The sequence below is a fragment of the Dasypus novemcinctus genome, chromosome 5 (genome assembly GCF_030445035.2).
Source record: "Dasypus novemcinctus isolate mDasNov1 chromosome 5, mDasNov1.1.hap2, whole genome shotgun sequence".
In the NCBI taxonomy this organism is placed as follows: domain Eukaryota; kingdom Metazoa; phylum Chordata; class Mammalia; order Cingulata; family Dasypodidae; genus Dasypus; species Dasypus novemcinctus.
In genome coordinates, this window is record NC_080677.1 from 152,444,782 (window position 1) to 152,461,789 (window position 17,008).

Genomic DNA, 17,008 nt, shown 5'->3' on the forward strand with positions numbered 1-17,008 from the left:
TGTTGATGATGGCTTTTCCACCTCTTAGGGATAAGATCTGAGTGATCGGGTGCCTCACTACAATTTTTAGAGTGTTATTGTCCCTTCACTTGTCATTTGCATCCTTAGTGTATCATTAAGCCTGGTTTTTTTTTTAATCACCTCACTCTGAGTGTCATTTTGCTTTTTCAAACAAGGATATTCCTTTGATAATTCAGACTGGTGGGTATAAATAAAATTACTTTCCATTTTTTAAGAAATAAACATTTATCTTTGGAGAAATTACGTGCTACAATCCCAGTGTGGTTTGGGTGAAGATGATCTGTGTTGTAAGCAGTGGCTGTGGATACTGAGAGGGTTTTTTTCTAAGGAGTCTGGAGTTTGTAGAATTGAGTTAAATAGTAAAGAATCTGTTTATTATTCTGTGGCCATATGTTCAGAGGGTCGCTCACAGAAATCAAAGTATTGTTCATAGAGCACTCCAGCCAAGGAGACATTTCGAATTCATAAAAGAACTTCACAGTTTGAAAAGAATGCATAGCATTATGTATCGACGGCCCGCCACCCTAGACAAAGGAGCACAATTTAATAATAGAGAATTGTGTTCATGAGATTTTTCTTTTTCTTGTTAATTGGTTACTTTAACTGACATTGTCTGCAAGTATAATGGACACCATTATTCTTAATAGTTCTGTGTTGCCAGATGATGTATACAGACATGATGTAGTCCATTTTAATTATTTCATTTTGCTAGATTTTTTTTTCTCCATGTAACGCAGTGGTAGATGACGACGCCCCCTCCCCCACTTCCCTGACACTCTTTGCTGGAACATGCCGGTTGCTAAACTATTGAAATTAAAAAGTTCCTCCTCACTCACCTACTGTCTCCTTCCGTCTTTGTGTGTTAGGTATGACTACGTGGAAGTCATCGACGGAGACAACGCAAATGGACGTTTATGGGGAAAGTTCTGTGGAAAGATTGCTCCTTCCCCTGTAGTGTCTACTGGGCCGTTTCTTTTTATCAGATTTGTCTCTGATTATGAAACACATGGTGCAGGATTTTCTATTCGCTATGAAATTTTCAAGAGAGGTGAGTGAATGACTTAAAATAGAACAAGTATGGCTAAACGTTCACTTCGCTATTTGGTTTCACAAAAGGCAACATGAAAAGAAAGACTGGGGAGAACGCTTTCATCCTTTCATTTAAAAAATTGTAAATTCCCTTTACAAAATGTTGGAAAGTACTTTGGAACAAAGGAAAAATACCCATCACATGGGGGGAAGTACATTGACTTACCTTTTTAAGGTGACGTTAATGCATGGAGGACAGATCCCAGGACAGAGGCTTCAGGTTTGAATGTAACTCCCTTGAATGTGGGAGAAGGAGCATTTGATTTTTAGTAGGAAAAAGTCTAGCCATGCCAATTACAAAAGTCTAAGGTCTTCTAGCTTGGCAACATCTGAGGAAAATGAGAAGGGAAAAAGGTGTGTCATTAGGAACTTCTGGTGCAACTTCTTCAAATGTCAAAGAAATCCAGCTCTTTCCCTATGAATATAGATAGATAGACCGATCTTCAGAAATGCATCTAAATGCATACTGAGAACATCTTTAGTCTAAATGATAGTATACTATGACATCATATCTGCGGATGGTAATATATGCACATATTTTCCCGTGTTGAAAGCTGTTTGATATGCTATAGGAATCATATTATACATATATATATGCACACACTTCTACGTTTGCTTGCTTGCCTGCATGCAGCACTATCAAAGAAAGAAGGTGTCAGAAAGGGGCTAAGAATAGCCTTTCATTTTCCATGTTTCTCAAAGACTGAAGATGTACAAAAGAGAAAAGAGAAAGCTCTGTCACTGAGACAGTAGGAATTCTCCATATTCCTTCCAGATGAACTCAGCCCCCTCCATTTCTGTCAGTCTCGGCAGTACCCCAGGCCCCCACCATCCTTGAGACTGGACGTCTTAGTTTGTTCTTTCTCTTCTTGACTCCCTACACCCACTTCTTTTGAATTTTCATCCAAAGGTCTCAGAGCCACAGCTCCCTTTCCACGTCCCCTGCATTCCCCAAGTAGAACCCAAATGTGGTTGTCCCTGTGTTATTTTATTCCATACAGTTTCCCTAACTGCCGTCAAGTCACTGTCCTCCAGTCAACCAGAGCAGGTCCCCCTTGCCTCGTGTGCTAAGCTGCAGGGACCTGGCCTAGGCTTGACCAACTGCTCCCTGCACTTCACCTTCAACTCCTACAGCTGTACAGCCTGTCCCTCCACGACCCCCAGCCCCAACTCAGAACGGTGCACTCAGAGTCCAGCAGACCTGAGTTTTCCTCTGAATTCTGCCCCTGGCTACTGTGTGGACTCAGTGTCTCCGACTCCCCCTCTGAAAAATGGATAACAATACTCAGCCCCCCAGTTGTGAAGGTCAACTGAAATGCAAACGTGGAAAACGTGTCAGCGGGGCCTGTCACTGCAGATGTGGGCGCTAGACCATTGCTTTGTTACAATTATTGTGATAAAGCTGGTGCCTTCAAACGTCATAGCCCTTGCTGTCTTCCAGTTTAGATCCCTTACCTCCTTGGAAACCTGACTCTAAACGTGTTCTTCCCAGGAAGCTGCTCATAATTAATCTGCATTACTTCCTTTTATACCACATCAAGTTGTACTGTATAGATGTGTGTATGCGCATATATATGTAGACACACACGTACATATCCCATTCACCTATGTGTTTCCCCTAAATCTTTTCAAATATTCATGTGTGCATATTTCCTATCCTAATTAGATGGGCACTACCCAAAAAATGCAAAGAACACATCTTTTATTTTTTCATTTCCCTTCCTGCATATCCTATAGTCCTCATATATGCTTCCTACTCATTAATTAATGTAGCATATTTGTGCATGCATAAACAGGCTTATGAACTATTTTTTCCCCTCAAAAGCTAGCTAATGATACTATAGAATTCATGAATCTATGTTCTTTTGAGAATATAGCATTTCTTTCAGAGTGCAGCAATTTTAAGTTTCTTCAAAACACATGAATGATACCAAATGTAGTTTAATGCAACCAGGAAATTAATTTCTCACCTGCAGCACTTCAGGTTTTCAAGCACTAGCTTACAGTTCTAAGGGAGATTTAGACCATGCCTGCATTCCTGGGACTATGTTTCTAGAGAATCATCCATGCCTAACTCTCAGGAAGGCCAGTGTCCACCTCTTCGGTTCTCCCTGGAGCCACCTTGGGCCAAGCTAATGCTCTTCCCAGGGAGCCATTTTCCCCATCCATGTGTCTCTTCCCAGATGCTGAAAGCTTGGGAAGCTAGCCCTAAAGCTACCCCCATTCACCTAAGAAAGTTTCTCTAGGAAATCTAAGTCTCCCTACTCGTCACTCTTCCTCTGTCCCTCCCTTTGGCCTGGGTCATCCAGACCCACATGCTGGAAGAAGCTGTAGCAGTTTTCTGTGGGTGTCAGGGTGGACGGTTACTGAGAGCAGAATTGCTAACTTGATAAATGTTATTTGTTTAAGAGTCTATGTTTATATATTCAAAATAATAATTCTACATCGAGTATTTAAGTTATAATTATCCATCCTCATTGTCACAACTGAATGTGGCCTTCTTAGAGCCACATGGGGTACTCTCAGTCTCACAAGGGCTTCAGAAGCCTGGCGCTCGTGCTCCCAGGGCTTGTGCACGCAGCCCATCCTCCAGTGCGGGGGCCAGGAGTCCTCACCTCTGTCCAGCCCTGAGTACCCAGGGCTTGGTCCAGCCCGGCCCTTGCCCTTTTGAGGATATGCTTGTTCAGTTGTGGCAAACCTAATCAGCAGTCAGGAAGCAAAACATTCAAACAAATTTGGTAGCTCGTGAATGAAAGAGGAAATGACAGAATCGTGAAGTTAGAAAGGATTGTTTTCTGAAATCCTAATGCCCAGCTCCCACTCATTATATGTGGAATCTGAAGACCAAACAGTTTAAGTGGCTTCCTGAGGCGAGGCAGCAGGTGAGTAGAAAGGGGGCACTAGACCTCCTGATGCTCGATGCTGTCTCTTTCCATTACCCCAAGCTCCCTGCTTTCTCAAAATTTATTAGAAGGCTTGGTTGAGCTTCCAAAGATATTTGACATGACAAGGGCATGGCAAATGCACGGGAATTCATTCTGCTTTGAAATTATCTCTTAATTCCTGTTATTTCCCTCTATGCCCTCTAAGTTCTTTTCTCTTTTTTCTTTAAGATTTATTTTTATTTTTTTATTCCCCCCTGCTTCGTTGTTTTTGGGCTCACTGTCTGCTCTCTGTGTCCATTTGCTGTGTGCTCTCTGTGTCTGCTCGTCTTCTCTTTAAGAAGTACGGGAACTGAACCTGGGACCTCCCATGTGGGAGAGAGGCGTTCAATCGCTTGAGCCACCTCTGCTCCCTGCTTTGTTGTGTCTCCATTGTCTTTCCTCTTTGTGTCTTCGTGTTTTGTCATCTTGTTGCATCAGCTTACCATGCCTGCCCATTGCACCAGCTTCCTATCTTGCTCATCTTCTTCAGGAGGCACTGGGAACTGAACCCAGGACCTTCTGTGTGGTAGGCGGGAGCTCAGTTGCTTGAGCCACATCCGCTTCCCTCTTTAAGTCTTAATCACACCTGGTGAAGTTTTTTTATTTGAAGAGCAGAAAACATTACTATGTGCATTAAACCATGCTGCTTGCTTTGCCTTACAAGGACATGTTCAAACCATTTTTTCCTCCAGGGAGAGGATTGGGGATCTTCAATGTCACTGTTCCTACATTTTGGAAACGAAATACTAAAGGGTTCTCATTATCATATGTTTCTGTTGGGACTTGAGGGCTTCAATTGGCGTAGTAACTGCCATCCTGGAAACTACCAGAGTGGCTCAGAAACAGATTATAAACTATCCAGCACATTGCAGAATCTCTTCACCTATTAATAGAACTGATGTGGCAAAACACGATGTTACTAACTGTTTAACCAGAACCAATATTTGAGACTGTCCTGGTAAAGGGTAAACCTGCCAGAAAAGGCTCTGGACGGTATTTTAAGCAAATCGGACCTCTGCAGACTGCTCGCTGTGCCCACTTAATAAGTATTACTCTTCTGAGTCTCCAGTGCCAAGGATATCTTATATGTCCACCAGGAGAAAATGATGAATTTGCCTTCTCAAAAGGCTGCTGGATGCAGCAAGGTAAAGATTCAGCTTACTGACCTGAGTCATTGAAAATAGAGACCTGGCTAGTTAAATATAATCTGTACTGATGCCTACCAAGTAGCCACTCTAGGTTCTTGGTACTTTTGGAGAACATTGAGCTAAGAAGAATTTCACCAAACCACCCTATTTAGAGCTGAGTCCATGCAGGCAATTTCAGGGTGCCCTTCCCTTCTGCCTGCACCTCCCAGTGAGACAAGGAAGAGTCACGAGAGTGGGGAAAAACCTCAATTGAATGGCCCAGGAAAAGAATTATTCCATTGAACATGCCCAGATTTGATCCTGAAATTCAAGGTCAAACATCTCTGATTCACATAGAGCCTTGAATTTAGCTCTTTGAAGATTACAGTTGCTGCAGGGATGGAGGTGGTGGTGAGGAGCTAATATGTTGAGGTACCTGAGTGGATGAGTGTGTTTCAGTTGTGAAATGAATGCCATCCTATTCAGAACTTGGTACCATAAATTGAAATGGTAGCCATTCACACAGCCACGAAGTCAACTTTCCATATGTGTATGCTCATGACCAATTTTAAGTTACAAACTGTGATAGCTTCCAAAGTCTTGACAATGCTGAATAGTCATTAAAATTATCTCCACTATAAGGATATACATTCTGTATACATCCACATATATCTTTAACCCTTATTAACAACGTTTCCACAATGATCAAGTTTAGAATAGTATATGGTTGAGTGCCTGATACTTCGGGGAAGGTTAATATGTCAACATTGATATTAGGTGACTTCCAGCGACACAGGCTGTAATCACACTTTACCGGGTCCCCTGCTCACACCACACTTGCCCGACACACCTGTGTCAACACCGCTCGGAATGAGTCACTCACCCTGGGCACATGTACGAATTACCTTTCACATTTAGTTTGTCAAAGAGGCATAGGTCACATCTGGCAGAGTTATGGAGTCACTGGTGTAGGAATCTGAAACCTACACTCCCTCCACTGAATTCACCCGTTCGCTTTTGTAAATGTTCTATTTCACCAATAAAGGCCTGTCAGCCTTAAGATTTAAAGATTTAAGCTTGAAGGGGCTATAATTATTTCTCTAGGGCTCTGTCGAGATTTCTGCAGCTTACTCATTCATTGTTCCCACATGATTTTGTATTTGTCAGTTATTTTTCCCCCTGCAACAGCAGACGTTTTTTAATTGCTCTACACAAATGGAAAACTAGGGTGAACACAATAAATCTGAAGTTGACTTTCTGTACCTATCACTAACATGAATAGGCTGCCCGAGTGATTAGGGCAGCGATTACCACAGTTGGCTTTTCTTGGTAAGATCTCTTGTCTTTGGTCAGGTTATGTCTTGGTGAGTGGAGTTTTCACTTGGTTCCTGTTTCTCTTTTGCTCATAGGTCCTGAATGTTCCCAGAACTATACAACACCTAGCGGAATGATAAAGTCCCCCGGATTCCCTGAGAAATATCCCAACAGCCTAGAATGCACATACATTATCTTTGCGCCAAAGATGTCTGAGATTATCCTGGAATTTGAAAGCTTTGACCTGGAGCCTGACTCGAATCCCCCAGGCGGGATGTTCTGTCGCTATGACCGGCTAGAAATCTGGGATGGATTCCCTGATGGTAAGAACGAGGGGAAGTGTCCCCAAAAGGGGGCAACCTGGAGGAAGTGTTCCAGTATTCTTTACAAGTGTCGTGATTCATGCATCGTTTAAAAAAAACAAAAAAAAAGCAACTCTCTTTATGCAGAGGAGTGATGAAATGTTTGTTCTGAAAAGGACCTTAGCAATTATCGAGTCCAATTTCATTTTATGGATAAGGAAACTGAGGCCAGGAAAGGTTATGCATGTTCTCGTATCTAGTTTTGGGATAGAGTTGGGACCAAAACTTCATTTTCTTGACTGAAGTATTTTGCTCATTTCACTGACCTGCCGACTGGTCACTAAATTTAGAGGATGAGATTTTATAGAGCATCTAAATCAACCCTCTCATTTTACAAATGCAGAGAGAATAAGCACCCAATAAAATTTAAAAGGTAAAATATGCATTCATTATATGCTGCCAAAAAGTTTAGAAATCTAGGAAAGGTATGACAAGGTTTGGGTTTTCCTAACTGAGGCAGAGTCGCTCCCTGTCTACCCTCTACGGGGTTTTTGTCCTGGACAATTTGAACCACCTTAGTGATCATTTATAGTCATTGTTCCTACCATCTAAGTTCATTCATACATTTAAAAACTAGACTTATAGGACCCTACCATGCATTAGGCACTGTTTTAGGCACTTAGTAAACAAGAAAAAAAAGAAAAGAAAAACTCTGTCAGGTAGACTCAGACAATAAAAGCAAAGCAAATTGTGTAGATAGAATGTTAGATGGTGAGGCATGCAATCGTGAAAAAAGGAAAAAACAGAAAGTCAAGCAGGGTAAAGGGATGAGAAGCAGTAGGGTTAGAGGAGGGGGGTGGGGGATTGACATTTTTAGAGGGATGGGCAGAGTAAGGAAGTGGCACGTGAGCAAAGATTGGAAGGAGATGGGGAGGGAGCCATGTGGACATCTAAACAAAAGGCTTCCATTCAAGCCTTGTGAGTTAGAAGGTGAGCTGCAGAAATACACAAACAAATTCTGGACAGAGGGAGATAATATCAAATAATTTGTTGCAGCTGCATTGCTTGTCTTACATTTAGTCTGGTTTAATACTAAGATTTCTCTAGAGAACACATGCTACATGGAGCAGAAAGGGCGGCTTGGAAGCTCTGAGGAGCCCTGTAGTTAGAGATGTATAACCATCTATAAAATAATGGCATATGCTACTATCAAACTGGAGGAACTTAAAATAAATTTTAAATAAATAACATGTATGACATGAAAGAGATCGCCTTAGTCTTTGAATGGACTTTGAAATTATCAACATAATTTGATTTAGGTATGTTCCTCAATAGTAAACATCATTGGAGAAAAACTGGTTTAGAGCAAGCTTATATTGTAATCAGGGTAAATGGGTGCGTGGATGTTAGTTAAGGTTCTTCTTTGCTCTTTACACTATAAATAGGGTGTTGATGATCTCATCGAAACGCCTTCATTAAGTAATGAGATGTGCCCAAACAGAATGCTGATTGACTTCCAAATATTCAATCTGATCATTATAAAAACGGCATTATAATAATATTATAACAATAGTTGAAACATTTAATAATGGGCTTATTTGTTCACCACCCAAATTTTCAGCCTTCCCATCTAGAACTTTCATTTAAATTGACATCTGAAAAGGAGGTCCAATCAACCAACTTATTTAAAATACTTTCAGAAAGAGGCACATTGTTATTAGTGTCAAGGGTTTTTCAAAGTAGTAATTTTCTGGTTCTAGAAAATCACTGAGTTGAAGCGAGGAACAATTAACAATGAGAGTTATCAACCTTGCAGTTCTGCCATGTTTTAAACCATGGTGCATTTGACTTATTCCCAGAGAAAGCTGGCTCTGGAATGTGAAAAACTTGTTTGTATATTTGTCGCATTTACCTAATCTCGTCCAGCCTATGCCAGTGTAACAGGTCTCTCTGTTTGCATCCTCCTGGGTGTTTGTCTGTGGCACTAGAAACATTTTTGTCGTAGTAGTTCAAGGCATACAGTTCCTCTGCCAACAAGATTGCTTCTAGACTTTGATATCCTTTCCAAAAACAACAACCAGAAGGCGCTGAAGGCTTTTAACCATCAAGTGATTTTATGTTGCATTTTATCATAAACATTGGATTAAATGACTCCGTAATTGAAAGCTACCCATTGATTCAGATTGACTTTGAAGAAAAGCAGTTTACTCCAAAACTCAAAATACAAGGCGTGCATGTTTGAGTCACAAGTCTCCACCCATCACCGGCTTGGAAGATCCATGGGTTCTCAAGTAGTACGGCTGAAGCAATATGTAGAAGTTTACATATTGTCTGGCAGCCATGAGCTTCCCGTGGCTGCCCTGGTCGGTACCACAAGTGCTTGGGTCAGATTATAAAGCCAAACACAAATGCTTATCTCGTACCACAGCAGCACGAAGGAGGCCAACCTTCTGTCCAGGCCAGGGGTGGGGCTGGAACTGCAGCCACCCCAAAAATTCCAAACTGTCCTAGGAATATGTTTCATAAAAGCTAGGTTGAGTTTTGTTTATCTTTTATTTACTTGAATACTAAAATTAGACTTTTGAAACTACAGGGATAGGAAAAAAATTGCACTTTTTTTTTCTGGGGGAAAAAGTAGCAACATTTCTTTTTGGAATTCCAGATACTCGTCACCAAAATGTTTATTAATTTAAACAAAGTATACGTGGTCTATTTCAAACCTTTGAAATGATTCCCTTTTTTGTTTATATATGCAAATGACCTCATTTTAAAGGTAACGTTTTATAGTAATTTGTCCTTTTCCCCCTACACACACGTAATAAAATCTGGTGAAATGTCAAAATGTGTAATTAGGAGGTAGGACTGTAACTATTAGAGAGATTAGCAGGGGTTCTTAACAAAAGGTCCATGAGCTTGAATTGAAAATTTTTTAAAAAGCAACACATTATTCTTGTGGGGACGTGGTGGTGTGGGTGTGATACATTTATTAAATAAGACACAGTATAGTGTAGACTTAGTAAGGGATCCGTGGTTTTCACCTGACTGGCAAAGAGGTCCATGGAACAGAAAAGGTTAAGAACGCCCAGATTAGTGGGAAACTACAAGGAATGTGCTATTACCATTTCCTACAGTGGATTTATTTTTTAAACAGGAAAATTATTGCCTGGGAAAATATAGTCATTGTAATCCTACTCTGCACAAGTGATGATTTGGCACATGTTACTTAAATGTTCAATACACACAAATGATTCTTCAGTTTTGGAGGCATTTTTCATTCATCTCCTTGGCCGATGGTCCCCAGTCACGGAAATAGGAAATCTAATAGCTGTGTTCACGTAAATATACAAATATGCACACACACAGGAAGGATATGCGTACTTCGTCCTCCCTTACTCAGATCAATATTGCATTAGCTTGCTCGTCTAAGTCTCACTGCTGTTCAGGAAAATTCAATACGTCTTTGTACTATAGTCGAAAAGCCTTTTACTCTCATATCTTGAGGGCTCCTAAAGAGAGTTGCACGCTGCTGTCTGCGGGCAATGTTCTAAAGGACAGAAGGCAGATTTACCAGGCATGTCTTAAACATTATAAACCAGTGAGTCATGGAGACTCTCTAAATTATGAGTCTGCATTAGACAAGTTCTCTTCTGTTTGCTCTTTCAAAGAGTCTCCCCCTCCCAGCCTCCTCAAAGGAACTCGGTGACAGTGGAGAGGACGTGGGCAGCTACAGCTTGAACAGAGCTGTCGTAGCTTCCCTTCCTTGCCTGCATTTTTGGTAAGGTCAGTGGCTTGGTGATCAGAGAATGATCCCAGGGATTAGAAAGATTCTGAAACCAAAATATTGCAATTTAAATGGGAGTGGGGGTGGGGGGTGGGGTGGAAAGAAGGGAACATGAATGACTCTTAGCTTCCCACTTCAGAATGCAGCCCAGAAACGGGATCCTTGCTGAGGAAAGACTCAAGTTTATGACTCCAGAAAAATACTTTTGTGCTTAGGCTATGTTATAGAGGAAAAAAATAAGCGTTGAATCGGTGGTAAGCCCTTGTTCAGAATGAAGAAAATCTGGCAAAGAGCTATCATTTGTTGCAGCAGAATCTGAGGTCAAGATTAAAGCTGAAGAGAAAATAACAGCAAGAGCTTCATCTTCTGCGATGCTTTCCTCTGCCAACTGGGAAGCCTGATAGAACAAAATTCTCTTCCCATAATGCAAAGGCATAGTCCACTACACTGTGATGCCTCACAGATAATCTGTATCAATTCCTATACCACTCCATTCTCCCTGCTTTCTTCTTGATAAAGCAGAGTCTACATACACAAAATGTTTGGTTTCTGGACAGTGAGGGGTTGCAGTAGAGAGAAAAACCTTTGGATTCAATTAATTACTTTGAGTGAGAAGTTAACCATTTAAAGAAAGTTACCAGTTAGCCTAGGTTGGGTTGAATTGTCTTCTCCAGAAAGGTAGGTTCAAATTCTTACTCCCTATCCTGGGAATGTGATCCTATTTGGAAATAGGGTCTTTGAAGATAATGATTATTAGTAAAATGGACCAAAATGGGTTGGGGTTAGTACTGCTCCAATATGTTGGGTTCCCACCAAAAAGGGGAGAGGAGACCTAGGTGAGATGGACAGGCAGAGATTAGACACATGCGTCCCCAGGCCTAGCAACATCAAGGATTGCTGGCAAACAGCAGGAACTAAAAGAGGCAAGGAGGGAGTCTCTAGGACGGGTTTCTCATAGAGCATGGCCCAGCAGATGCCTTGCTTTTGGACTTCTAGCCTGCAGAATTGGGAGACAAATTTCTGTTGATCTGGCCACCGAGTTGGTGGCACTTTGTTAGGGTGACCCCAGAGAAATAAGACACCAGATAGTCAAAGGAACCCATTTTGCACTCAGGCAAATATGTTTAGGTTGTTGTAGTTGACTTCCTTTTTAGAGATGGCTGGCCATGACAGCTAAGGAGCTGTGTACTCTAAAAATCAGAGCACTGTGCTTAGCTGCCTACTGGGAACGCAGCTCGTATGTGGGGCTCCAGAGAGATCCATTTTCAGATTAGCACTCATGGGGTTCACTTTATTACTTACACTTGAGTTTCTGCTAGCCCTTATCAGCTACCTTCTGAGTCTGAGCTGCACATCCAGACCTTGGAATGCACCAAGGGGAGCCCTGGTGAAGGTCCATTCCCCCCAGGGAAAGGCTTACCTACTGTGCCTTCTTTACCAAAGCAGTAACTCTTAGTTGGAATGCACAGAACCATGGATTTCCTGGAGAGGAAAACAGTCCACACCAGATTGTCCTTCTAAGCCCAAACCATCTGGTATGTTTTCACCATATGTGTAACAAAAAACCTAGAGGAAAAGGGACTTATTTTTTGTCTGGTTGCTGATCTGGACAGGGAAATATTCTCCAATCCCAGGAGGCTTCTGCACAGTCCACAATACAACTTACAATTATGAACTGCCAAAGTCTGCCTAAAAGTACTTCTCAGCAAAGGTATGACTAGTTTAAGCCAAATAGCAACACAAATTTGTCAGAGTTCCAAAGTTCTCCTGCCTTAGGTACTACTTTATTCCCAGCACACTCTGTCCCATGACTGTTTGGGGCCATCTCTTGGCCACTGGACATACTTGTAACACCTTTACATTCTTAGGTTTGGGAGACAGTCTCAAAAAAAAAAAAAACTGGGACAGAAGTCAGAAAGAAGCATTTTCATTTCATCTTGATTGCAGATTCCTATTTTGTGTAAATGATTGGCATCTGTAGTCTCTAAAATTGGTACAATTATCAACTACTTTTCAGATTAAAGTCTGAGTAGGAAATGATCTGCCGTTCTTTATGCAACTTCATGATGCTTAACATCCTAAGAATCCAGGACCAAGCGATGGAATGAGGATGGTGATTGGGGTTCCCTGGAGCTTTGGGCAGGCCTTTGCTACTCTTGTGGTTCCCAGGTTATCAGCCTTCCTTGGGCTCTCTCCTCGGGCAGGGTAATCCCAGAGGACTTGGTGATCACAGCATGGCTGGGGCCATTCGTCCCTGGGCTGTGTGTGCAGGTTGCCCGTGGAGATGAATGCCAACGTGCCACTTGAAAGCCCACACCTCATTCTTTGCAATTGAACTAAGCATTTTGAGTCTGTTCTGGAAAACCACCATGCTCTCAGGGGCATGTGGTTATGCCTGTTATTGCCCTTCTGAGCACACTTTAAGAACCTGGTCCAATATGTTCACTGCAAACCAATAAACTGGGGAAGACTTGCTTTGGACTAGAAACACATCTGGAGTCTGCTGGGACCCATGTTTGCAAATGGTTATTCTTGCATCTGCTGTATGAAAAAGGTCATGTGACATTGCCTGCATTTTTCCTTTTCCAGTTGGCCCTCACATTGGACGCTTCTGTGGACAGCAAACACCAGGTCGGATCCGTTCTTCATCAGGCATTCTCTCCATGGTTTTTTACACTGACAGTGCAATTGCAAAAGAAGGCTTCTCAGCAAACTACAGCGTCTTGCAGAGCAGCGTCTCAGAAGGTCGGTGTTTATACATCTTGTGAAGCCCTGTGGTAAACCCTGTTTTCCGCCTCGCACACCTGCGCCACGTGAAACACTGGAGAGAGATTTGGTGATTGGGGTGCCAAGTGTTTGTTTTTCTCTTTTAAAAAGGCTTTTATAAATATCAATAGGAAGAACGATTGAATGCACTTTCTTAATAAGTTTTTGGAGGAGGAGAAGGCTGATTTTAAGTCTCTGAAATTAGGGGACAAAGTAGGAAAAGGCAAAGAGTGCCTTGAAATGATGAAATACGGGCCAGACCGTCTACCTTGCTTGAATGTCTAATAGTCGGAGAATCATAAAAGGATGAGCATTGATCTTGGATGACAAGGACAAATCTGTAGGCAGTTTATTGATGTAGCAGTCACACAGAATGCACAGTGCAGGGTGGTTTGGTTTGGTGGGAGATCCTGGAGGGAGCCATTTGTGTTTTCTTACTTACGTGAATGGAAATGGATATCCATGTAAAAGAAATATGTTTTAATTTCTGTTATCCCTTACCATAAAAAGATAAAGTATGTAATTTTGGATCCTATCAAAAAATTCAACTCAACTAACAACACTTTCTTGAAGTTCCTGCAGTTTCTAGTTCATTTAAGGGCTTGAAGGTGAAAAAAAAATCTGAAAGAACAAAAAATAAATTGTGTGTTTCATTAGTTCTAGCTGCCAGATTGTAGAATAATATAGGAAGAGGACAAGGAGTGTTTGGCAGACCTGTTCTATGGATATTCTGGTATCTTCTCTACCAGATTGTGTGGGGGAAAGGAGGGGAGAAGGCCAATTAAATTTTTAAATCTTATTTGTAAGTAATTTATTTTATTAACTAATTTATGTATTTTTGTGCCTATGCGTACTTTTTATATTATCAGTAACAAACCAAGGCTTAAAAATATGGAGCCAGGGGAGGAAAGGAACTTTTTATAACATAAAACCTTATCTATCATGATAGAAAACTCAGAAAAATTTCCATTTTGTTTAGATGAGCTTTTCTGGGTGGTTGAGAATCTTCCATTTACTCTCTAAAGCTTTTCCTACTTGGATTGTTATTTTTCTAAACATGATTACTCATTGCCCAATACTGTCAGATTGAGTATGCTGGGCCTACTGGAATACAGGCTTTGGTGATTCGTGGTCATCTTTGTGAGCATTATTATTTTATATTGTAAAACTGTGCTGCTCATCAGTCCCTATGATGCTGCAGTTTACCCCTGGTAGATCCCTTGTTCCCTGGCAAGTAAACTGGTGATGTCAATAATAATGGGAGCGAGGGACAGACAGCATGGCTTCCAATCACAAGGAATCTAAAGGGCTGAGAGTCAAGACCTATTGTCCACTGAAGATGAATTGTAAACAGACATAGCGCCTTTTTTGGTTTGTCTTAGATGTTGGAGGTAATCATTAATAACTTCAGTTTTATTTAAATGTAACTTTTGGTGTGTGCCCATTTGACATTCTTATGTACATCCACCTTTGAAAATAGATCAGAATTTCCATCATTTCCTAATAAATTTCATATACTATTTCTGCTAAGCAGTTGGAAAAATAATTAATCATTGGATTCTGTTGGGAAAATAATTCATCATTGGGATGATTTTTAAAAATCATTGCCCTGAAAACGCAAGTGTTAGTGTTAAATTCCAATGATTGATGCCATCTTTTTTAAGACTTTGAGTGAGCAACAGAATGAACTCTTTAGTCTGCCATATTTAGGGCAAATGCACATCTGTTTTAATGATTGGGCCATTTTTTCCCCTTCAGATTTCAAATGTATGGAAGCTCTGGGCATGGAGTCAGGAGAGATTCATTCTGATCAGATCTCAGCTTCTTCCCAGTATAGCATCAACTGGTCAGCAGAACGGTCCCGCCTCAACTACCCTGAGAATGGGTGGACGCCTGGAGAAGACTCCTACAGAGAGTGGATACAGGTATGTAGCCCAAGACCTGGTGGCACTAAAGGTTGTGACACTCTAGAAAAAGTTGCTGGCAAGAGCTAGGGCCATATCATTTGCCCTCAAAGGAGAAAAGTAGAACGGGTACTGCCTTAATCACTCTGTAGAATCAAGTCACAGCACTATCAAAGAAAAGAAAGCAAGCCCAGAGGATGTCCCCAAAAATCATTTGTCTTCTCAGATGTTTATGCCCTCCTCTTCACAGTTGTCTCACTTTGGTAATAACTAAAGATCTGGATTTTCCCAATCAGCTACACATTTTCTATTGAAATAACCACTACCTCAACATTGTCTACTTTCCTTGGTGAAATATGTTAACACTCTGAGTAGACCTCCATGAGATAATTGTTTCCCAGGATAGGGTATTTTGTTTGCTTGTTTGTTCAGAGTAGGATAAGGGAAGGAAAGGTTGGGGGTTTACTTTTCCAGACAGGTCTATGTGACATACACCAAAAAAGGGGTTTGACTGATGGCACTGGTCTCTGTCAATCACGTATATACATTTATGTATGAATGTGTATGCATTTGTATCCTTGTTAGTGATGTCAGGTAGCTCTGGCACGCCCTTGTCTGCCAGAAACCCTGCACTCCCCCCGTGCCCACCCCTCTGCCCTCCCCTCCACTGTACCCCTTCCCAGCAGTCTACTCTGAACCCTGCTCATCCCCAGAACCACCCCCAATGCCACAACTTGCCAGCCTTAGTAGCTCCCACAGAGGCCAGATTTTCCCATTCTTGACTGTTTCACCCATTGTCAAAGGAGACGTCCATATCTGGATATACGAGTTAATCTGTGGGCAAATTATACAGAAGGTATTTACTGAAGGATCCAGGCTTCCTTGGCAGTAGAGTAGGCAGACCCTGTCTTACATTCATTGCTAGATATATAAAAATGACTAATTCCCAGAGAGAGCCTCTAAGCAAGGAAAAAAATCAAGATGATTAATCCTCCACTTTCCACATCTATTGCTGTCTCAGTCTTTCGAGCACAAATGCCAGATTTTGTTTTACTTTGGAAAGGTCAATATTAGTTTAACATACACTTAAAGTGAAATGGGCTATTCCAGGAGACTGAACTCATGCTAACCTCTAAATGAGAGCACTGAGAAATGTGTGGAGGCTGAGAAAAGATGAGACTTTTACCTTGGGATCCCTGAATCTCGCTCTAGATTAAGTGGGAAATGAAATGAATTTGCCTGTGTCAAAACAGCTCTTGGTAACTTCTTTTTCTGCATCCCCCAAACCAGCAAGCTGTTCAGTATGATTGACAGCCATGCCTCTAGAGGAGAGCTTACTTTTTGCAGTGCTAAGCATGTTTGAATGGTAATGTAGTCCTATTCTTGGGAACGTGTAGAGCGCGCAATAATTTAGGGACGGTGGTCTTGCAAGAATTCTGAAATTGCAACTGTAGCAGTTCTTCAGTGCAAGGCAATTCTATGCAAGTAGGAGCATGGAAAAGAAATAGGCTCTCACAGATGGTTTGCCAACAAGATTTACATCATTCTTAAGAGTTAGGCATGATTTGAGATTTCCCCAGAAGAACATCTAGATTTGTCCAACTCTATCAATGATAAAGCACGATCAAGAGCAGTCATGTAACCAAACACGCCAGCCCCCAGACCAGAAGGTTACTTCGCACTCGTGCCATGTGGTCACTCGCTGACTGGGTTCTACTCCAGGCCCTGTGCTGATGAAGCCACAGTCATCTGAATTGTGGTGTGTCACCAAGGCAGAGGG

At 41.5% G+C, this 17,008-nt stretch overlaps 1 protein-coding gene across 11 annotated transcripts in view; it reads left to right on the forward strand.

Moving 5' to 3' along the window:
- Nucleotides 1-17,008, forward strand: part of NRP1 (neuropilin 1) — a 162,470-nt gene that overhangs the window by 58,697 nt on the left and 86,765 nt on the right. For all 11 annotated transcript variants that reach the window (XM_058297698.2, XM_058297697.1, XM_071215438.1 and 8 more), the window contains 4 exons: nucleotides 888-1,069; nucleotides 6,571-6,798; nucleotides 13,148-13,303; nucleotides 15,083-15,249. In XM_058297698.2, the coding sequence (XP_058153681.1) occupies nucleotides 888-1,069; nucleotides 6,571-6,798; nucleotides 13,148-13,303; nucleotides 15,083-15,249 (733 nt within the window). The remainder of the gene's footprint in view (nucleotides 1-887; nucleotides 1,070-6,570; nucleotides 6,799-13,147; nucleotides 13,304-15,082; nucleotides 15,250-17,008) is intronic.